Source organism: Tenrec ecaudatus, chromosome 4, assembly GCF_050624435.1.
Source record: "Tenrec ecaudatus isolate mTenEca1 chromosome 4, mTenEca1.hap1, whole genome shotgun sequence".
NCBI classification, from domain to species: Eukaryota; Metazoa; Chordata; class Mammalia; order Afrosoricida; family Tenrecidae; genus Tenrec; species Tenrec ecaudatus.
The window spans coordinates 173233710-173258416 of NC_134533.1; the positions used below are offsets into that span (position 1 = coordinate 173233710).

The 24707-nt window shown below is 43.6% G+C and overlaps 1 protein-coding gene across 1 annotated transcript in view; it reads left to right on the top strand.

Annotated features, from left to right (window-relative positions):
• The first annotated feature begins 1218 nt into the window (after positions 1-1218).
• TRANK1 (tetratricopeptide repeat and ankyrin repeat containing 1) overlaps positions 1219-24707 on the top strand; it is a 115571-nt gene continuing 92082 nt past the window's right edge. Inside the window, exon 1 of the mRNA XM_075547077.1 lies at positions 1219-1376. Within this exon, the coding sequence (XP_075403192.1) occupies positions 1354-1376 (23 nt within the window). The 5' untranslated portion in view covers positions 1219-1353. The remainder of the gene's footprint in view (positions 1377-24707) is intronic.

The window sequence follows — 24707 nt, forward strand, 5'->3', positions numbered from 1 at the left end:
GCACGAGGGAGCCACTGAAGACTTTTGAACTGGTTAGTAATGCAAAACGAAGCTTTCGGGACATGAATGCGCAGAACAAATGGGAAGAGGTAAAACTCCAGAAAGGAGGAGCTGGCGAACTTAACTAACAGACTAGTTCTAGAATCAGGATGACTCGTGCATGGGTTGCACGTCTTAGGGCGCCCACGCATCTCTGGACCCTCCCTGTCGCCTGGGAAACAGCCCCGTGCTTTCGCTGCTTTCCCAGCGAGCATCCGCGGCCCCAGCCGAGCAGTGGTTCCCCCGGAGCAGCCGAGGACCACTAGGAGGCGGTGTTGGCCAAAGGCTGCTCCGGAAACTAGCGCTCTGATTCGCTGGGCGAGGCGCTGACGTGTGGAAAAGTAATCCCCCTCTCACCGGGGCAGAGCGGGCCTCACGTGAGGGGTGGGTGACAGCTCACAGCGTCTTCCGCCTCGAACCAGAGCGGGCGCGAGGGCGGGCGCGCCGTCCTCCACCTCCTCTAGCTCCTCCAGCCATCCTTTTCTTTCCAGGCAGAGAGGAGCGGGACCGAACCTTCGTCTTTTGTTCCTTGACTGCCCCCCACGCCCCCGTGTGTGGAGAGCGGTGCCCTCACCTCCACGCGCCATGAGCATCCCCGTGACCGTGAGGAAATCGAGGGCCTCGCTCTCGAGACCCACGCGTGGCGGGAAAGGAGCAGAGGCCCACGAGTAAGTACTCGACGGCGCCCAGTGACTGGCCTGAGGTGAGGGTTGGGGGCCTGCGGGTTGGGGACAGTCTGGATCGTCGGGTCTCCTTCACCCGACGAGCGGAGTGGGCGCTGGATGGGGGTGGGCCAAGGCCGTCCGACCATCATTTCCTCAGTTACCCCCATCCCCCGTGGCGGCACCAGCTCTCGAAGGCTGAAGGTACCTGTGCGCTCAGGCGCTACCTGCGGCGCGGCGCGGCCCGAGGTCCGCCGCGCGCTAACCGCTCGCTCGCAGGCACGCCGGGAGCCCTCCAAAGGCCCTTTGGTGAACCCCGGGCCCGACGCCCCCCGCCCGCCCCGCGGCGACGGGCACGTGACGCTGCTCGGCCTCTGGCAACTACGTGGAAACTTGGAATAGGTCTGCGGCTGCACGCAGCCCCGGAGACGCCTGCTGGGGTCCCCGAGCCCCCGCCCCTGCTCGGCACGGCCCGGAGCCAAGCCCCGGGGAGCGCTGGGCCCCTGCTTGCGCGCGCGCGCCGCTGCTGCTCCGAGCCACCCCGGCCCGCGGTTCCGGCTGCCGCGCCGCGCTCGGTGGGTCTCGGGCTTCCCCGCTGCCCGGCCGCCCGCGGGAAGCAGATCCCTCGGCGGCCACGGGCCCGACCCCGGCCATGTGGGACCCACCGGCGACTAGGTGCGTAGCGCGGCGGGCGGCGCGCCTCCTGTCCTGGCCCTGCGCACCCGCGCGGGCGACCTGCGGAGGCGGCGCGGCGGAGCGGGTTCTCCTGGTCAGGTCCCCCCTACATCCCCCTCAGGTGCAGGGCCCAGGCAGGCGGCGGGGGGCAGCTGGAGTGCACTGTGGGCTCCGGCCTGGTCTGGCCAGGGGCGACCAGAGCGTGCGCTGCGCCAGGACTGCGGCGGCGCGCCCGGTCCTGCTCTTCCATCCTGGGCATCGAACCCGCTGCTCCACGACGCCGGGGCCCGCCACACCTTTCGGATGGAAAGATCGACGGCCCAGGCCCCTGGACGTGCGTTCGGTCGGGGGTGGGGTGCGTGTGTGTGTGTGTGTGTGTGTGTGTGTGTGTGTGCGCAGCTGGGCGGGGCTGGGCTGGAAGGGCGGTCTCTGCGGGAACTCGGCGAGCGAGCGAAGGCGCGCGCTGGCCGCTTCCCTGCAGGAGGAGGTTCAGGACTCCACGGGGCAGGCCGCCGCCTCGGTGTGAACTAACGGAAGCTGGAGCCAGCAGTGGTTGGGGCGCCTGGGCTCTTCATCCTTGGACACATGCGTGTGGGCCGGAGTAGCTGCGGATTTCTCGGGAGACTCCGCTCAGCTTGGAGAAGCCCAAGCTTCCGCCTCCGGAGTGGTTTTTAGACCCAAGCGGGAAGCCTGCTGCCCGAGAGGCGCCCCTCCCCTCCCCCACCAGCTCTCTCATAGAGCCCCATGCTTTTGCTGCGCAGTTGGAGAGCACCCATCTCTCTACGCTGGGGGTGCTTTCTGGAGGACCCCAAGCTTTGGTACCTCCTAGGAAAAATTCTGAGAGAGGTGTGCTATATGAAAAAGAAGGGGGGGGGGAATGAAAAAGGTAAAAACGAAGCGTCCTGACCCACCCCAGCCTAGCTGTTATTCGCTTGATTTATTTATTTATTTTAAGTACTTCTTTAGAAGTGCTGGTACAATTACAAGCAATTGCGGCAGATTTGATAATGATGTGAAAAACAGATGAAATGATAATTCAAGATACTTGCAACAGCTAAATGTTAGGTGCCGTCGAGTCGGTTTTAAGTCTAGTGACTGTGCACAACGGAAAGAACACCTCCCTGCCCTGCGCCATACCCACAATTGTGCTATGTTTGAGTCCATTGTTGCAGCCACCGTGCCCATCAATCTTGTAAGGGGTCTTCTTTGTCGATGCCTCTCTTCTAAATAGCCTATGGAAATATCTGTGACTTCATACGGTCATAAAGTCATAAGTACGATTAGTGGTAATGCTGGTTTGTTGCCTGCAGGAAAAGAAATGAGAGTTTGTGTGAGGTTATTAAAACTGAATAATGCAATAAATCTTCCCATCCCAATTGGCACACACTCAGAATTCTATCCAGGATGCTTTGTAGAACCTGTGATTAAGAATTCGCACCTCGTCCCTGCTGCGACAACTCATCTTAACCATTATTACCTGTTGCTGCAGAGTTGCTTCCAGACTGACTCAGGGCAACCCCAGGGGTGTCAGGAGAACTCAGCTCCACAGAATTTTCAGTGACTGATTTTTCAGAAACGTCATCAGGCCTTTTGTTGAAGGTGCCGCTGGGTGGATTCAAACCTCCAACCTTTGGGTTAGCAGCTAAATGTCTTAACCATTTGCATTATGTAAAATTACCTGTCATCAAGTCAATTAGACTTAAATGCAATCCTATATAGGGTATCTGAGGCTATAAGTTTTTACAAGAACTGACAACTTCAACAGCTGGTAGGTTTGAAATGCCAATTTTTCAGTTAGTCCAATCTTTACCAGGCAGTATCACCACTGCAGTGATGCCACAATAATCCAACAGAGTAGGTATTATTATTATCTCTTTTTTACAGATGAATAAATTTAGGACAGGTTACAAGACTGGCCCAAAGCCAATTCATGATGGGATGAAACCAGTTAATTATTTTCTTTTTAAAAAATCATTGGGAACTCATAGATATTATAAGAATTCGTAATTCAATTAGATCAAGCCTAATTGTAGAGTTGTTGCCACTATCATTTTCAAAACATTTTCTTCTTGAACTCTGATATCAGCTCCCCTTTATCTCCTCCCTCTTCTACCCTACTCCCAGGAACCCTTATTATATTTTTATTATTTGCCATATCTTACACAATCCAATGTGTCTGTTCTACAATTCTGTCATGCGTTCCGGAGTGGAGTTTATACAGTCATCATTGCTATTGATTCCCCACCCCCCACCTTTCTTCCTGTACCCTCAGGGAGTCAGTACTCTCCTTAGTCCCATTACTGTTTGAAGGGATTCTCGATCTTGGATTTCATGCATCAAACAACCTTAATTATCCAAATTAATGAGGTGAAAGAAAGATCATGATAGTAAGAGGAGGAAATATTAACTAGAGGATATTTGTATATTACATCAGTACTATACTGCACCCTGGATATATCATTCCTTACATGTGGCTCTTCTGTGAGGGGCTGGCTGTCCCCTTATCTTACAGCTGGGTTTTAGGTCTCCACTTAGTCTATACTCCTTCATGTCAATCTGACTGCTTGTTTTTGAATTTCTTTTTTTTATCATTTTATTAGGAGTTCATACAACTCATCACAATCCATACATACATTAGTTGTGTAAAGCACATTTGTACATTCATTGCCCTCATCATTCTCAAAACATTCGCTCTCCACCTAAGCCCCTGGCATCAGCTCCTCATTTTTTCCCTCCCCGCTCCCTCCTCCCTCATGAACCCTTGATAATCTGTAAATTATTATTTTGTCATATCTTGCTCTGTCCAACATCTTCCTTTACCCACTTTTCTGTTGTCTGTCCCCCAGGGAGGAGGTTATATGTAGATCCTTATAATTGGTTCCCCCTTTCCAGTCCACCTACCTTCCCAGTATTGCCACTCACACCACTGGTCCTGAAGGGATCATCCTCCCTGGATTCCCTGTGTTTCCCGTTCCTATCTATACCAATGTACAACCTCTGGTCTAGCCATATTTGTAAGGTAGAATTGGGATCATGATAGTGGGGGTTTGTGGGGAAGGAGGCATTTAGGAACTAGAGGAAAGCTGTATTTTTCATTGTTGCTATATCGCATCCTGACTGGCTCGTCTCCTCCCGGAGACCCTTCTATAAGGGGATGTCCAGTGGTCTACAAATGGGTCTCTACTCTGCACTCCCCATCTCATTCCCAATGATAAGATTTTTTGTTCTGGTCATGCCTGATACCTGATTTTTTCGGCACCTCGTGATCGCACAGGCTGGTGTGTTTCTTCCATGTGGGCTTTGTTGCTTCTGAGCTAGATGGCCGCTTGTTTACTTTAAAGCCTTTAAGATCCCAGATGCTATATCTTTTGGTTTTTGAATTTCTCATAGCTATTCTTGTCACACCTCATGATCACACAGGTTGGTGTACTTCTTCCATGTGGGCTTTGTTGCTTCCCCGCTGGATGGCTGCTTGTTTAACTTCAAGTCTTTAAGATCCCAGATGCTATATCTTTTTATTGCCAGGCACCATCAGCTTTCTTTACCACATTTGCTGGTGCACCCATTTGTCTTCAGTGATCTTGTAGGGATGGTGAGTATCATAAAGCCACATTATCTGAACAAATCGATCTTGTACTGATGTAAGATTTAAGTAGAGGTCCAAAGTCCATCTGCTTCCTTGTTGTATTTACAAATATATGTATATACACACACATAGACAAATCACCTATCTTTATGTTTAATATATACATTTCTAGAGTTAAACCTATATAATTTTTACTTAAAAAATTATTTTTCCTCTTTTTTCCCTGTGGGGTCTCTTACAGCTCTTACAACAATCCATACATATATCCATGTGTCGAGCACATTTTTTCTTGGCTTTAGAATTTTATTTTAAAGGTTGTTTAAGGCCAAATTATGAGGCTGTGGAAACCAGGTCCATGAGATGAAAGAGTAAAGGGAAAAGGAAAGTAAATAAATTTTCCAATTTGAACAAACATTCAACAATAACCTCTCTCTACATCATATCATTGTGATTTTTAGGCCTTAGGGCAATTTACAATACTTTATTAAAAAGTGAAGGTTTTAGAAATTAATTAATATTACAAAACCTTAGGCACTTAGGTGAAGAGAAGGTATAATAGTTTTTTTTAACCCATAGAATAAATTAATTAAAAGAAAAAAATTTAAAAAGAAAGAAAAACCTGTAAATAGCTCAAGGTCTGATTTTTTTTTTTATCTCTAGGCGTGTCCTTCAGTCAGGTCCCATGGGGTACCATGCTTTGGCTCCAGAGTCTGTCCTTTGTACTCCCTCAGGGGCTCCCTGCTCTGCTCCCACGGTTGATCTGCCTCACATCTTTAGTGGTTTGCCTCGGTGTCATAGGGTCAGTCTGGGCCAGTCCTGACATTGAGTCGCCAGTGTTGTCCCCCTTAGGGCCCTGGGCCTATCAAGGGACGGTGTATCTCGTAGTGGGATCAGCCATATTGTCCACCCTGACCATTGGCTGTTCAGAGCGGGGATATTGTCCTCCAGGCCTGATGGGCCAGGATGTGCTCCACTCTCTCTTCCTCTCCCTTTATTTGCTCCCATTTGCTCTGATCAGACATGCCCCTTTCCCCTAGCTGCAGCTTCAGTGCTGTCCTCTCAAGTAAATTCTTCTGGGGGAGGGGCAGTTGTCCATGTAGCTGGTATGGGGGCCGAGCCCTCAGGCCCCTCCACTGACCCCCCACTCCTTGCCGGCACACCGCATTCGTCTGGCACTGGCTTTATATCTGGTCCCTCTTTCCCTGTGAACACACAAACAATACCCTCCACCTTGGGTGGGTCAGTGCCCTATTACCCCATCACACACCTTTTTATTTCTTTCCCCTTTCCTCCCTCTACCCACTTTTTAGTTGGCTACCATATCTACCCCTGGATTTTGTCTGGTCCCTGCTATACTACCTGGACCTCATCCCTGGAGTGCTTGTATACAGTAGCTTTTTCCCTGTGCCCCTTTTGCACTTACCTTTCTGTTCTCTCATACACACACACACACACACACACACACACACACACACATATATAAACTTGCCTCAGTGGACTCATGTTATACTTGTTCTTTTGTGCTTGGCTTACTTCACTTAGCATAATTTCCTCCAGTTCTTCCCATGTGGCAAGATATGCTTCATGTGTTCATCACTGCTTTTCAGCAATGCATAGTACTCCATTGTATGTATGTACCACAGTTTTTTAATCCATTTGTCTGCTGATGGAAATTTGGGTTGTTTCCAACTCCTTGAGATTGTGAACTGTGCCACAATGAACATTGGAGCACAGATGTCTGGCCCTAGTTTGTTTCTTGACTCTTCTAGGTATATGACCAGTAGGGGGATTGCTGGGTCATATGGTAACTCAATTTCCATTTGTTTTAGAAATTGCCAAATCTATTTCCATAGTGGCTCTACATACCTACAGGTCCACCAGCAGTGGATGAGAGTTCCTATCACCACAGCCCCTCCAACAGTTGTTGCTTTCTGATTTTTTGAATTGGGCTATCTTGGAGGGTGTTAGGTGGTATCTCATAGTTGTTTTGATTTGCATTTCTCTTATGGCTAATGATTGGGAACATTTTCTCATATGTTTATTGGCCATTCGGATTTCAGATTCTGTGAAACTTCTGCTTAGGTCCTTTGCCCACCTCATACGTGCGCAATTTTTCTCTTACTGTAAGCTTGCAAAGTATCGTAGATTTTAGTAATAAGGCCTTTGTCTGATATGTCATTGGTAAAGATGTTTTCCCAGTTGGTGGACTCTCTTATTACTCTCTTGGTGAATTCTTTTGATGTACACAGGTGTCTTCTTATCTTCAGTATATCCCACTTGTTTATTTGTGACTCCTCTGTGTCCTTCCCTATTTCTGATAGCCTATGTATTCCTGTGCCAAGGTTCTCAGGTTTGTCCCAAGTCCTTCATTAATGGCCCTAACTGTTTGAAGTTTTATCTCAAGGTCTGGGATCCACCTTGAGTTTATTCTTGTGCATGGAATGAGGTAAGGGTCTTGCTTCCTTTTTCTGCAGATAGATATCCATTTTTTCCAGCCCCATTTATTGAAGATGACATCTGCTTCCAATTTAATATTTTTTGGGCCCTTATCAAAGATCAGTTGCCTGTATGCTGATGTTTTTATTTTTGGGTCTTCAGCTCTTTTTCATTGGTCTGAATATCTGTCATTATGCCAGTACCACACTGTTTTATCTACTGTGGTCACATAGTACGTGCTAAAATCAGGTAGAGCAAGCCCTCCCACTTTGTCAGAAGGTATAATCGTTTTATAAAAATGGCACAAAAGCTGATGCACAACACCTGGACACTTCCTTGAACATGCTTTTATCCTTTGCTGTGTTAGATTCTTTGATTGTCCATCTATTTAGTGCGACATTGTGTGAGGGTGACAATGGGTAGCTTATTCACAAGCACAAACTTTCTCCTGAGCCAGCTTCTAAGTAATGTGTGAAACATGTTGAAATCGTGAAGAGTTTTTCCAACACTATAATGATATACAGACAATTCTCAACATAAAAATCATTTGTCATTATATGGAATATAGCATTTTAGACCCCTTTCCCTCTCGAGATAAATTATAAGCATAACTACATAACTAGTGAACATAAAATACCTTCTCCCAGATTTTCCGAATGTGATCAACACCCTGTAAACTCTAGAAAATGTACACCATCATCTTGCATGACAGAAAGAGCCCCAGTGCCCAAAAGGCTTAACACTCATATCTCGGTCATAGCTGAATGGCCAGGGAACTGAGCATCATGATGAGCTCCAGTGTTCTTCACATTGTGCTCATGGACAAAGTCAGTGTAGTTTCTGTATGCAGTCTGGGGTGGGGGCATGGCCCTTGTGTTCCACTGGTTTCCACCATGTTGACAGCAGTCACTGGCATCAGGGAGTCATTTCCTGTCGTGTTGGTCTGCTGCAGAAGGCCTTGGAAGATTCTCTGTGTCCACTAGCATGGGCGCGCAGGAAGAGGAAGGCACCACAAGTAGACTGGATCTGGCAGTCCCAAGCCTGTTGGAAGTCATCACTCTGGCTTGAAGTGTTATTGTGAACACTGAGTTCTTCAGGTTTTGCTATATTTGCTCCTGGATAGCCATGATCTAACCAGCCAGCACGGCGTGGGCTGAGGTGAGGTGAGGCGGAGAACATGTCAAGAACATTTGTGCATATGTTGCCATCATCATTTAAAAAACATTTTGTTTCTACTTAATCCCTTGGCATCAGCACCTCATTTTCTTCCCCTCCCTCCCCCAGCCCTCTCTCCCTCCTGAACCCTTAATAATTTATAAATTATTATTTTTTTCATGTCTTACACTGACCACTGTCTCCCTTTTACCCACTTTTCTGTTGCCGTTTCCCTGGAAGAGGGTTGTACATCAGTCATTGTTATTGGTTCCCCCTACTCCCCCACCTTCCCTTACACTCTTACTATTGCTATAGAACTACAGGAAAGTTGTGTGTCTCATCAGTGCTATACTGCACCCTAACTGGCTTGTCTCTTCCTTGTGACCCTTCTAAAAGGGGATGTCCAGTTGATTACAGATGGGCTTTGGATTGACACTGCCATCCTCTTCATTCATATTGATAGGATTTTTTTTTGTTGCGTTTTGGGTCTTTGATAACCTGATCCCATTGACACCTCATGATCACACAGACTGGTGTGCTTCTTCCATGTGGGCTTTATTGCTTCTCAGCTAGATGGTCCCTTGTTTATCTTCAGGCCTTTAAGCCCCCAGACTATATTTTTTTGAAGCACCATCAGCTTTCTTCACCATATTTGCTACACCATTTTGTCTTCAGTGATCATGTCGGGAAGGTGAGCCATCAGAGTGCTGGGTTAGTAGAACAAAGTGTTCTTGTGTTGAGGGAGTACTTGATTCTAGGCCCAATGTCCATCTGCTGCCTTAATACTTAACAAATAAATATATATTTACATAGATATATTCCCCTATAATTATATACAAATGAGTTTACATATATATACATGCCTGTATTTAGACTTCTGTAAATGTCCTTTGCCTCCTAGTTCTTTCCTCTGTTTTCTTTTACTTTCCTCTTGTCCCACTATCATTGCTAGAACTTCATTTGGGTTTTGGTAAGTCCTCTTGCCTCATTGTCCATGATCAAGCAGCCCCCCTTCCCCTCCATCCCCCCAGCATCCTATACCCTCCTTGCCATCAATTGTAGATCATTTGTTGTTCTCTTGTCCCTTTGTCCCTGGGTTTGTTCACACCCCACTTCCTTTCCCCCACCTCCCCCTTTCCCATCTTCCAGGACCCATTGGTCCTGTTGTTTTCTCCTCTGGATTGTTTATCCTGCCTGTCTTATCTAGATAGACATGCAGAGACAATAATAAGCACAAAAACAAGGCAAAGTGAAACATAACAAAAGAAAACAAAACTCCCGCCCCACTATCATGTGTACCCATCATTCACCTCTCATTAATTCCTCTCGGATACAATTCATTTGATCAAACATGACCAGGGACACTACCCCCTCCTCGCTGTCAATTTTGGATTCTCATTATTTGCTCATTGATACCCCCCTTCTCCTCTCTTACTCCTCCCTTACTCCTCCCTCCCCCAACCTTCAGTCCATTGCCATCTCCTTGGGATTGTTTATCTTGCCTATCTTATATAGACACCAAAAGAGAAAGGAAAACAAAAAGAGCCCATGCAAATAATTGCATGTCTAATTATCGTCCTGACCCCAGTAGATGAGTGTACCTCTGTTAAATAGCAAGTAGACCCTGATACACTCCAATGGTCCAATTCTCTTTTCTTTTGGGGATCCCATCTCCCTGGATCCGCTTACCTAACAGCATTTAAACCCTTTTAGTCCTCAACATTTATGCCCAAGGGGCGTACCTCTACAAGACCCCTTTGCTCTTCCTGCAGTCAAGACTGGAGCAGTCTAGTGCCCCACCCCCACCCCTTTTAACTTTTATCCCCTTTTAACTTTTAACCCCACCCCTTTTAACTTTCAGTGTGGGCCCCTTGTTCAGTTGAGGTGCCAAGCACTGCCTCCCAAGTCAGATGTCTTCTATCAAGATTCCTCAGGGACTTCGTGTCTTTGCTCCTATTGATGATCTGTTGTTTGATCAGCATCTTGGTATTGATACTCACCTCCTGGTTTACCCCCTTGTGGGCTGGTCATGCCGGCCACTGTCCCCGAACTCTATCTTCAGTGCTGTCCTTTGTCACGCTGTTATCTAGGGAGGGGACGTCATGTCTCAATCTGAGGCTGGCCCTTCCGTCTTCCTTGTGGATGAGTTCTTCCAAGGAGGAACATTGCCCTCAAGGCTTGCTGCACTGGAATGAGATCTACTCTCACTCTCCTTTTCCTGTGGAGACATAAATCCTGTGGAGACAGACACCCTCCCCTTGGGTGGATTAGTGCCCTGTTCCCCCATTGCCATCTTTTCTCTTCCCCCACCCCTCTGTGGGCCATAAAGGCCTATGAGAGGAGGTGGTGGTAGAGGTGTCTTTTCTGCACAGTTGCTATCTGCAGCTTAAAAAAAAAATCTCCCCGACCCCCTCTAGTCAATTAGAATAAGGGAAGAGAGGGCATGGATTATAATGCTTTTGGTGCCTACTGGCAGGGGTTTTCCTCAGTATGCAGTTTCTTCATGTTGAGCCCTTGGGCAGCCAGACACTTTTCATTTTTTTTTTAAGTTTTAGGTCTGAGAAGTTTATTTTTCAAATACTGTTCCCTCCCCATTTCATTTGAATGTTTTATTGTAGTTCACGTGAAAATTTATAGAGAGAATTCATGCACATTTTGTGAGTTTAGTTGCCCTTCCTTCCAAGTGCAGACCCGTTTTTGAGGTAAGGCCATTTCCTCGTGCTTGGGTCTTTTCGTGAGCAGGCTGCTTCATGCTTTATGCAGTGGACCCCAAAACCTTTGTGGACGTTTTTCATCAGTTTTTCATTCCCTTCTCCATGAACCTTTTGAAGCCCCTTTGCAGTGTCAGTAGAAAACAGTGCTTTGCAGGAGAGGCTCAAGTTTACCGCACCTCTTTCCAGTCAAGCCTGTTTTGCAGGCCTGCGGGATGGAGCTTAGAATTCTGAAGTCCCTCTGCAAGCTCTTGCACGCGGGGTGGGTGGTTGCAGCATTCACTCCCGAGTTGGGATCTCCCAGCTTCAGACCCATGGATTTCACAGCCTGTTTTCTTTTGATTGAGAGCCACAAGAGACCCACATCTACTTACATTTATGCAGGAGGATAAAAGTGCCACAAGAGCATTGTAGTACATTTATTTTTCACTAGAGGTCTACGCACAAAGATATTCTCCTTTATTTGATACTAATGTGTTTTAAAAAAAAATAAAAAAGCTTGTCACGATCCATTAATTTGATTACCCTACTTGGCACATGCAGGTACTCAGAGAGGCTAAGAAGAGGGCCAGTATTTTCCCACGCAACTGACTCTGGAAAGCGAAATGTATGAGAAACAAGGGAGACGGAAACTTGTATTTGAGTAATGAGATTACTTGGTTGTATGGTTGAATCCAGAAGAGTCTGCAAGAATGCTTTTGGTTACAGTACTCTAGTCCTGGCTGGCTGTCCACACTGGGGTGTGTGTCAGTTGTGTTCATTCACTTGCCTCAAGCATCCAGAATGGCTGGCGTGCAGTAAGTACTCAGTATTTACTTTGTTGATGACTAGGGAAATAGAATCCAGACATGTGAACCATGCAGTCCTATTACAAAGAAAGTCCAAACCCACTGCTATGGAGTCCGTTCCAATGCATAGCAACCCCAAAGGGTTTCTGAGGCCTCACCACTCTCCCTCAAGGAACCTGGTGAATAGTAGCCCTGTGCTTGCTCTGTGGTGCCAGGGAAAGGATGCCAACTCAGTTACATCGTAACTATGCGACAGAATCATCCATAGGGTTTTCTTGACAAATCCTTTCTAGGAGAAGATTAGTAGGTATTTTTCTGTGAACTCTTGGTGAGTACAGACTGCCAGTCTTTCTTTTATTTAACAGTTGAGTTTATAAATGCTGGCTACTCACACTTCAATTTTGCAGTAAGGAAACAGGCCTGGGGTTAAATGAATTGGCCACCTGACACCTGGCCTGGAAGTGGTAAAGCAGGCGGGGCTTGATTCCAGAAGTCAAGATTCTCTCTTGTTTTGTTTTGTGAACATACTCTGATCTGTATATCCTCCTACCCTAGTGGCTTAGTGGGCTACAAGTTGAGCTGCTAAATACAAGGTCAGCACTTCAAACCATCAGTTGCTGCAAGATGAGGCTTTTAACTGCTGTAAAGATTTATAACCTGAGAAACTCATAGAGACTGTGTCCTCTAGAATCACTCCCTCCCCGCAACGCACCTGAGTGGGAAGGAGCCAGGTGGATTTTGGGTATTAATACAGTCAAGATAACTATGTGACTATAACATAACAGGCATATAGTGTTAGAGACTATTGGACAGATAAATTGTGTGTGTATGTATTAGAATGAGACTATGAACTGTTTTGTTTTTAATAGTTTAATGATTTCAAGCCATTGTAAGCCTGTGTGTTTGTGTGTATTAAGTTATGTGTGTTATTTGGAAGGTTAACTCCAGAGGCTGGGAGTGTGGATGAGTGTGTTTTCCTGGCCAAAGTCCTCACTTTTTTTAAAAGGCCAAGTTCAAGGCTCATGTGTTTCAGAAAACTATCAGCTAATGTAGTAATCGCGCTAGAACTCAACTCCTTTCAGCACTGCTAAGGGGCCTTCAAAAGCTGTGTCCTTCAGAGGTCCCTGTTTGGGGGAAGCTGTTTTGTTTATGGGGAACTCCTAGATACCTTCAAGCCCTCCCCACACAGGGTGGTTCGTGTTTAAACTCCACTGGGTTTGAATTGCCCTACTAATTGAGGGAGAAGCAGATTTCTGTGGTTTGGGGACTGAGAAATTTTTTTTAAAAAGCACTTAAATGTGAGGGGCTTGAAGGAGGAGATCAGGATTATTATTATTATCTAAACTCTTATTCTCCTTTAAAAATGCAGTCTTCTATAAATTATCAAGGGTTCGTGAGGGGTCCGGGCAGGAGAGGGAGGGGGAAGAAAAGGGGAACTGATAATGGGCTCAAATGGGAAGAGAATGCTTTGAAAATGATGATGGTAGCATATGTGCAAATGTGCTTGACACACTGGATGAATGTGTGGATTGTGATAAGAGATGTAAGAGTCCCTAATAAAAGTATTTAAAAAAAAAAAAAGAGCCGTCTTCCTAGGGACTACTCCCAACTTCACCATCTAAACCTCCTAGTGCACTGAGGAAGAGCAGGAAGCCCAACTGAGGGAAATATGGTGGACAGGCTAGATTTAGCATAGTTCTCCTGAATCAAGGAGCTCTGGTGGTCCAGTGCTTTAAGCACTTGCCTGCTACTGGAAAGGTTCGTGGTTCTAGCCCTCCAGCTGCTCCCCTAGAGAGAAGACCTGGTCATCTGCTTCCATCAAGATCACAGCTGGAAAGGCATCCCTAAGGTACAGTGCTTCTTTGTTCTATAATGTCCCCATGATTCAATCTGTTTCACAGCGGGCTTGGTTTGGGTTTTATCCCAAGTCAAGATTTATGAGCAACCAGTGACTGGCCCAATACTTCATTTGCTCATTTGTCTTGAGGCAGTGGGTAGCATGCTAATTTCTTAATGTCTTCTAATTGCCTGAATTAGCCCGGGTTTGATTTGAATTTTAAAGGCCATGCCTTCAGTTTTCCCCAGTCACCTTCACTCTTTGTTTACTTTAACTTTTCACAGATTTTGTGCTCCTCACAGCGAGATTGTGAACTTCAGTTTGTGCCTTGCTTGGAGGAGTCCCTTCACTTTGATTATACCTGTTTCCTGAACTGTCAAATTGGGTTATTAAGAGTACCTCCTTAACTGCATTGTTAAGGACATTATGTGAGAAAATGCCTGCACAGGGCCTAGCTCAGGGCCTGGCACATAGTAAGTTCTCAGTAACTTTTATGTTCTGCAACTGTTTAGGACCAGGCTCATTCAGTAGTGATATTGGGACATTGGGTGCCCCTCTGTGGCAACTGGAGGAAGCTGTGTACCAGGGGGCCCTGGTCACAAACTGGGAGAGTGGCCTCCAGACGGCTTGCTTTTGGATATGAAGTGGCTGAGATTCCTCTTCAGAAGTGGGATTTGAAATCAATCCATCTTTGCTCTTTAGCACGATTTCTGGAGCATCTTCTAGAGGCCTGGTTTGGTTTTAGGAACATGAAACCTCCTCTCTCTCTGAAGGGTCAAGTAGCCTGCATATTATCTAAACGTTTCTGTGCTTAATTTTTCCCTGATTCAAGGTTAAAAGCTCTTAGTTCTTCCTTTCTTAAGAATAGTTTTAAGTCTAAATTTATATTCTTCCTCTTTTTCTTGGAGTAAAACATTCCTTCTTTTTTGAAATAACAGGGACAATAGATGGCATGTATACACACACACACACACATCCACTCTGTCTATAAATGTTTTCACTTGGCAAAATTAAAAGCAATCCTACTTAGTTTTTCTTCAATTTCTTTTGTATGTGTGAAAATATTACCATTTTCCAGGTCCAAAGTCTTAAAACCATTCATCTGTAGGACTATTCTTTGCTTTTTGGCATTTCTGAATCTCTTGGAGTGTATACTTGTATTCTCTAAACAAGAATATCTTACTTTGTTTGCTGACCTTGGAATTCTGAACAGATAAGTATGAATTTATAAAACATTCTTTGCCTTCTCCATGATTCCAATAACGTTGGCAATTTTATTTTGAAAAGGATCATTTGTTGCTCCTGATTTTTAATTTGCATGGTTGGGTTTTATGAAATTTATTTGTCTTTCTCCAAGGGAACAGATGAGAGTTGTGAGATGCGTTAGGGCCGGCCAATTACCTCCTGGGAAAATCTTGCAGAGCTTCTGGAGCCTGCAGGATTTCGAGGCCATCTGTTTAGATAGTGGCCCTTGTAGTATGCATTGTCGCCTTCAGAATTTCTAGTTAGAATGACTTCATAACAATTGGTTGATCTGATAACTTGATCATGTGAAGAGGACATTAACCCACCACTATATGACCTTCAGAAACATGGGCCATCAACCCAACCTGGCTGTGCAAACCCTTGTGATTGAATCTATCTTGAAGGGACTGCTGTGGACATAATCCTCTGTAAATGATTGTCTTGCTGAAAATCTCCACATAGACTATGATTTAACACAATGTCCATTGCTGCCTGTGATCCTTTATAAACTTTTGATGATTCATTTGTTTAGGGAGATGGGGGTACATGCTGCATAGGCCCTTTCTGCCTGTTCTTCTCTTATAATAAACTTTTGTTCACGTGGAAAACTTTGGCATTTTTTGAATTATTTTTAGTCAGTAGAAGAAAGGACCCCTCTTTCACAGTGCTGGCTGGGAAACAGTGCCCTCTGGTAACAGGTGAATATATATATATATATATATATATATATATATATATATATATATATATATATATATATACTTTTTGCCTATCAGAAGAGAGAGAGAGAGAGAGAGAGAGAGAGAGAAAAATTGTGGAGTTTGAATTAATCCCCCAGACTTTTCCTACTTTGTCTTCCACATTTGTCTCTGATAAGTCTAGAAACATCTAAGTAATTATTTTTACAAGAAATACTAGACCCTTAGGTTACTGAAGTGACAAGATTTAGTAAGGCTCAGTTCCTACCCTGAGTTCAGTGTACTGAGGAACGAGAAACAACTGAACATCCAGCATGTAGCTATTAAGACCTATGTTGCCTGAAACAGAGGCTGTAAGGGAAATATAGACATCAAATGAAGGAATAAATAATAACTCAAGGAATTAAGTGGTATAAAAATGACACACAGTGCCTTCCACAGACATTCAGAGGCATAGCATTAACTATGGCCTTCGGTGCTGCCGCCGGCGGCATGCCAGGGAGGCAGTGAGTTTTGCTGAGTGTTAGCATGCAGGGAGGGAGAGAGAAACCAGAGTCTGAAAGCGATGCCTGTCAAAATTGGGCTTGAGAGGCCTCTGGGATAGGAGTTCTCCATGAAATGATGCTGGAGGCTTTTAAAATCTGAGCACAGCACCCATGATGATGCATTTAGTAAAGAGAGTGAGTCAGATTGGCATGGTCAGTGTAAGAAGATAATGGAGAGACCAAGACTGTATTGCTGCAGGTGTGTGGGAATCCAACTTACGGACAGCCATTCTGGGGCCCGTGTGCCTCCTTTGGTCTGCTGTTTCCTAGTTATGGCACTTTTGATGCCCTTGTTTGGATGCACGAGTTGATTTTTGGTTCAAATCTTCATTATACAAAACTGGCTATGATCCATAGGATGCACCTGGCACATGTTCACTTGGTCATCTAGAATGGATGTTGTAGAAAGGATTCTGAGGGCTTGTCAGGTCCTGTAGGCTTACTGAGGGCTTTTTCTGCATTGAGTTTCACAAGACCAACATCAGTCTTTTTATTAGGAGGCAAAGAAGCATCTGTTTCTAGGCTCATTCATGTGTTGACAGAAGCTGGTTGTAGATGGAGGTCTCCATTCCTTAATAACTATCAGCCAGCTGCTTTTTTTCTCCCCGTTTCTTAAGGCCACTAACCTGTCTGGTCATGTTGACCTTTTTTCTTCAAAAAAAAAGAAACAACAAGCAGAGTTTTTCTCATCCTTCAAATCATCTGCAATGTCTCCTGCTTTTGTTGTTGTTAAGAAAAACATAATTTATTAAAAAAAGAGTTTTATTGGCACATAGGCACATTTTACAATTTAATCATTCAATCATTAAGTATTAAGATTCATGCAATCATCATCACAATCAATTTCAAACCATTTTCTTTTTGTACTAATTTTTGTTAACATCCCATTTCCTCCCATTCTCACCTGCCATACACCCAGGTGATTATTAATCCAGTTACTGATCTATTATCCTGGATTTCATATACAAAAAAATAAAACACAGACAAGGAGTGAACAAACAACCAGAAACCCAAACAATGACGATTAGACAAAACAGAGAAACCTCAAACAAAAAGGAAGCAGAAAATATTAAAACTGAAACAACTTTAGAATGGGTGAAAAGGAAGATCAAATGATAAGGTAATACATTTTAACTTACTACATCTGCCATAATTGATTACACTGCTCTCTCTGCTAGCAAGTTATTCACATTCCTCAACTATGGTCAGAGGGGTTTCACCAGAGAATCCATGCGGGGACCCTGCAAATAGATGTGCTTCTATTGTCATGCATAGCCTTCTGCAAACTCTATGCTTGCAATTGAAGGTCTGATACCATTCTCTCCTTTGGACTTAGATTTTATTATTTACAATCCCTGTATCACAGAGGCTGGTGTGCTTCTTCTATGTGGACTTAGTTGATGCCTCACTTAAATGACAGCTTGTTTGAAGACAAGTCTTTAATACTCCAGATTAAAAAGAAAAAAGACTCCAGACACTATTCTTTCTGATAGTTAGGCACTGTCTTGTGTCTTCAGCACATTTTCCTATAGCACCCATATCTTCAGAGATCTCTTCTGGGGGTAAGCATTGAGTAGGACCATACCATAAGAACTAATTGTTCTTAGATTGGGGCCAGAATTAAGTGGAGCCTCAAATCCATTCATATATTTATGGTTCATAGGTGTCTGATAAACTTCAGAATCATTATTATCATTTCATCATAGAGAACATTATCAATCATATACCAGGGACATAAGGTAATTGTATTGATAGGATCATTAATTTAGTCAATGGTATAGAATTTCACCCTGTTGAGAAAAGGAAATGTATACTAGTATAGAATGGGTTCAGTGTGAAGTACAATGAGGGTTGGTGATAGGGCGAAAATTTCAATAGCATTCACAAAGGCAGAATCATGCCCACCAGATTCATATATATAAGAAAGCAAGGAGGGCATTAAAATAGTAAATATATACTAGTTCTGTATCACTGTTCATTTTGCACCCTCAAAGCAAGAGATCCATACCATAGTCCAATGGTCCCAATTCCATAAACCTTAGGATAGAAGCCATCTATCTGCATCTCACATTTGGACATTTCAGTTTTAAGTCCAGGGGGCTGGCTATGTTGATTCCTTAAATCTGCTACAGGTGATTTTGGAGGTAAATCCCAGTTCACTTAGTGGAGTTTCCATACTGAATCCTAGTGTGACCTATGTAGGATGATGTGTGCCTTGAAAGGACAGAGTCTAAGTCACAGTAGTCTATAGCACATGGTGTGGGTCACCAAGGGCTAGATAGAAACTAAGTTAAAATTTTCCCATTAGAAACATAGTATTGGGTATATTTTCCCTTGAGCTAGATAAGTATTATTGTAATTTTTCCTTGAATGGGAGATTGATTTTCCTGTTTACCCACCAACAGAAATGTAATCGCCTTCTCTCAGACATGTATGTCCCCTCTTCACATCATAACTTGGATTTCCAGTAAGGTTTTATTGCTCTTGTAGGAGAGTCTATTAGTATGGGGTCACTTTGGCACCACAGTGTTGTATGGCAGCAGCTGAATGATCTCTTTCACCCCCTCTTGAGAAATAGACCTCAGCTGAGGTGAGGTTTCCTTTAAGTGGTTTTTAAAATATACATATAAAAGGGGTATGTGGTTTATGGGAGCTAGGGGGTCTCCCAACCTTGTTGTTTGGGAGATCTGATTAGAGGATTACATAACTTGGGAGCAGAAGCCTGCCTTCATCTTGGTATTTATGCTTATAGTAGTAGGCTTCTACAATATTTGTTCTTTTATGATCGCCTAACTTTACTTTGCATAATGGTTCCCAGGTCCATCCATATCATGAGTTGTTTTATGGACTAGGACCTATTAAAAATAAAACACTATGCACATCAAAGACTTCATCAAAAAGGTAAAGCTAGAGCTAACAGATTTGGACAAATCTTTAGCACTGACACAGCAGACAAGGGGCCCATTACTAAGTCTGTAGAATTTTGTAATACCTCAATAAGAAAAAGGAAATAATCCAATTAAAAGGTGGGGAAAGCACATGAATAGACAATTCGCAAGGGATGACACTTGAATGACTAACGAATCTGAGGAAATGCTCACAACTATTAGCCATCTGGGAGATGGAAATCAAAACAATCAGGAGATATCACCTTACACCCACAAGAATAGCCCGATTGAAAAAAACAGAACAAAAAATTCTGGAGAGGAAGTGGAGAAATTGAAACTCTTATAGACTCCTGATGGGCTTGTAAATATGCACGGCCGTTGTGGAAAGTGGTAGGGCACCATCTAAATCAACTGGGAATAGAAATACCATACGACCCAGCAATACTTTTGCTGGAAATATACCCCAAAGAAATAAAAGAACATGAACCACACATATACTCTCCCATGTTCACTGCAGCATATTTCACAATAGCAAGAAGCTGGAAACAACCAGATGTCATCAGTAGGAGAACTGATAAACACTGGGGCATATCCACAGTAAAATACAATGCATTCCTAAAGAACAGTAATGAAACCATGAAACTTAACTCCTATTGTCTCATTCTTCTGTACTTCTTCCACTGCAGCCTGTTCTGTGCTTTTCAAGTCACTTTCATTGTGCATGGAATTCTCTTAGGTTGTTAAGTATCATGGAGCCAGTTCTGACTCAGCAACGCCATGTTTAATAGAATGAAACACCACTGCCTGGTTCTTTGTCTTCCTTAGAGTCTTTATACTTAAGCCCATTCTTTCAGCTACTATGTCTGCTCCTTGAGGACCTTCCTCTTTTTCGCTGACCCTCAACTTTACCAAGCACGATGTCCTTTTCCAGGGACTGATCTCTCTTGATAATATATCCAGCATACATAAAGTCTTGTCATCCTTTCTTCTAATGAACATTCTGGCTGTATATCTTCCAAGACATACATATACCTGCTCTTCTGGTGATCCGTAGTACTTTCAATAGCCTTTTCCAACACCGTAGTTCCAACGCACCAATTCTTCAGTCTTCCATATTCATTGTCAAGCTGTTGCATACATAGAAGGCAATTGAGAATGCCATGACTTGGGTCAGGCAAAGTGACATCTTTGCTTTTCAACACTTGTGCAGCAAATTTGCCCAGGGCAATGCTTTGTTTGATTTCTTGACTTACTGCTTCCGTGAACTTTGATTGCGAATGTAAGCAAAATGACATCTTTGACCTCTTCAATCTGCTCATTTATTATGATGTGTGTTAGTTCAGTTGTCAGGATTTTGGTTTTCTTTACCATGAGTTGTGATCCATACTGAAGGCTTTTGTCTTTGATTCTTCTCAGTAAGTGCTTCAAGTCCTCGTAACTTTCAGCAAGCAGAGTTGTATCATCTGTGTATCACAGGATATTAATGAGCCTGCCTCTAATCCCGATGGTGTCTTCTTCAAAGAGGCCAGCTTCTTGGATTATTTTCTAACCATACAGATTTAATACATACGATGAAAGCATACAACCCTGATGTGCGGCTCTTCTGATTTTAAACGCCAAAGTGTCTGCTGTGTTTGAAAGCCTGCCTCTTGATCTGTGTACAGATTAGGCATGAGCACAGTGAAGGGATTTGGAATTTCCAGTCTTCACAGTGTTAATCAATGTTTGTTTTTATCCACACAATTGAAATCATTGGCATAATACAACAAAGTAAATATTCTCTGCTTCTAGCCGTGACCCATCTCATCAGTTAGCAATGATCTCCACAGTAAGTGGTAGAAATGCTTTTATAGTACGTATTTACTTTTGGATTTGTTTGTTCACATAGTAGGTTTACTCTCATGTTAGCACAACCATTGAATAATTAAGTTTATAAATATAATTTCAAATGTTGGAGAAGATTCTCTATAAACATCTTTTTTTACGTTTTATTAGCCCTTCATCCATATGTCATACAATTCAATACTTCAATCATATCAAGAAGAGTTGTTCAATTGTCACCATACTCAATTCTAGAACATTTTCTCTTTTTTTAATTAAATACTTTTACTGGGGGCTCTTAGAGCTTTTATCATAATCAGTACATTAATGCCTGACTTTTTCAATCCACTGTTTTTGAGATTATTGTTGTTATATAATGTGGTTATAATTTGTTCATTCCCATTTCATTTTACTTGAGGTAACAAAGTGTATTTCTTTTTTTTATATAAATCATTTTATTGGGGCTCATACAACTCTTATCACAATCTATACATACATCAATTGAGTAAAGCATCCTTATACATTCGTTGCCCTCATCATTCTCAAAATTCGCCTTCCACTTGGGTTCCTGGAATCAGCTCATTTTCCTTTTTTCCCTCCCCATCCCTCCACACTCCCCCCTCCCTCATGAACCCTTCATAATTTATAAATTATTATTTTATCTTACACTGCCCGGCTTTTCCCTTCACCCACTTTCCTGTTGCCCATCCCCCAGAGAGGTTATATGTAGATCCCCAAGATCGGTTCCCCCTTTCTACGCCCCCTTCCCTCCAGGTATCGCCACTCTCACCTTTGGTCCTGAGGGGTTCATCTGTCCTAGATTCCCTGTGTTTCCAGATCCCAATTGTACTGCTGTGCATCCTCTGGTCTAACCAGGTTTGCAAGGTAGAATTGGGATCATGATAATTGGGGGGGAGGGGAAGCATTTAAGAACTAGAGGAAGGTTTTGAGTTTCATTGTTGCTACACTGAACCCTGAGTGACTCATGTCCTCCCCACTACCCCTCTGCAAGGGATGTCCAGTTGTGTACAGATGGGCATTGGGTCCCCATCACGCACTCACCTCATTCACGATGATAGGATTTTTTTCCCCCGCCTTCGTTGCTTGAAACCTGGTCCCCTTGGCCCGTCATGATCACACATGCAGGTGTGCTGCTTCCATGTGGGCTTTGTTGCTTCTGGGCTAGATGGCCGCTGTTTACTTAAAAGCCTTTAAGTCCCCAGACACTTTATCTCCGAATAGCCGGGCACCATCAGCCTTCTTCACCACACTTACTTATCCACACATTCGTCTTCAGCGTTTATGTGGGGAAGGTGTTCACACAATGATGGTTTTTGTTCTTTGGTGTCTGCTACCCGATTCCTTCAACACCTCATGTTCACTTAGGCTTATGTGCTCCTTCTCTGTGGGTCCCGTTGCTTCTGAGCTAGATGGCCGCTCGTTTGCCTTCAAGCCTTAAAGACCCCAGATGCTTTGTCTTTTTGATAGTCTGGCACCATCAGCTTTCTTTACCATGTTTGCTTATACACATGTCTGTCTTCAGCGATCATGTCAGGAAGGTGGGTATCATGGAATGACCATTTAGCTGAGCAAGGTGCTATTGTATTGAGGGAGTGTGCGTGAGAAGGCCCAATGTCCAGCTGCTACCCCACTACTGAACCTATAAATATATGCACCTAGGTCTATTTCCCTCATAATCATAAATATATTTACATATGTACATGTCTGTACTTAGGCTTCTATGTATGCCTTTTGCCTCCTACTCCTTTCCTCTATTTCCTTAGGCTTTCCTCCTGTCCCACTACCATGTTCAGCCTTCATTCTGGTTTCAGTAATTCCTTTCAGTTACCTTGACCTTGGTCACTCCCTACCAGTCCTCCCATCCCTCCTTTGTCCCTGGGTTGGCCAACACCTCCTCCCTTCCCCTACCTCCCACACTCTCATGTCCCTCTGGGACTGTTGGTCCCGTTCTTTTCTTTATGTTGGAGAAGATTCTCTATAAACATCTTTTTTATTAAAAATGCCTTTGTTCTGGTGTATTTATTCTTTTAAATGTTACTGAGAATTTTTCATTAATTTCCACAGACACCTTGGTTTTTGAATTAAAAATTTGTTGAAAGATACATGAATTTGGAGAAGATTTACATTTTAAAATAAAAAGTACATTTTCCCAAACAGAAAAATAATGTGTTTTGTGGGGTGATTAGACCAGCTATCCCGCATCAAGCTGCATCTGAAATGAGGTGTGGGGATAAAAGGAAAAGAAAGAGACATGTACAAAGCATGGGATCGGGAGGACAGCAGTCTGATGGACTGAAGTACAGAGCATATTTGAAGCTTACTTCTTATACTCTTCTTACAAGGGAATGGTTAAAAAACAAACATCAAAGAACTGGCTTTTAAAAAGCATTCCTAACCTCTTATCTATGCAAATGTTACTTAACTAGTCACACTTTCTAAACATTTGAATAATAAAAGCACTGTATTCTAAGATAAGCACAAGGACATGCAGGGTTCAAAAGAATCTCAAAGAGGTCATAAATAACTGAGTTATTTAGGACATCTCTCAATGTTTTTAGCTGCAAAGACACCAGAGGCACAGGGGACTAATTAGTCACCCACCAATAAACACCTGGACCAGCTGATGGCCTCCTACAATTTTGAAAATTTAAGGCAATATTCCATTCATTCAGTAAGTGCTTATTAGTTTTCACTTTAATTATCTGTAAGTCTGTTTTCTTCTTCAATTCCCATAGTTCATCTATCATTTAACAATTCTTATAGGTGAAAACTTTCTGAGTCAAGTTTTGTTTTTGACTTTATAAGTCTTTCAATTTCTAGACAGAGAGTTTTATACAAAAGCTTCTCTGTGAGTAATAGATATGTGACACCGGTCATCTCTATAGCCAATGTTTGGGGCGTCTAATACATATCCCAAGCCCGCTGTCAAGTGGGTACTCGTAGAGACCTAACAAGACACTGCCCCTTTGGGTTTCTGAGACCACATTTCTGAGACCAAATTTTTACCAGAACAAAAAGTCTGAACTTTTTTCTGTGGAGTAACTTGTATACTTGAATCCCTGACCTTGCAGTCCGCAGCTTAATGGCAACTCACTATGCCACTAGACACCTTCATCAAGATTTAAAATATCTGCAATTTGAAACTAGCTTATCTTGGCATTGCTTTGATAGCATTTTTTTTGGCATAAAATGTTTAGGGCAGGTGTCACAGGTTGTGCTCAGTAAACCAGGTGTATGTCTCCCCCAGCATCGCCTTTCACATTGTTGCAAAGCTGCCCCATAAGCATGGAATAGTTAGGTTTTAATCCTTCTGATCTCCTTTAAAGAAATTAAGAGCATAGCAAAGACCTGTCAAACCAAGGGCAAATCCATAGACTGGCAATTGACCTTGCAAGAATAAACACCATTTCCTGACACTGTTTTGTGTAGCAACTTGTGTTTCTGTCTAAGAAGAAAATGAAACATTTCATCATCATCTACTAGTTGATCCCAACTTGATTGGTTGCTCAGAATATTCAACACAGCCAACCCTGAAGTCTTATGTTTCCCCTAATAAACTTGACTCAACCTCAGACTGACTCATTCTTGTCCCCTAACTAA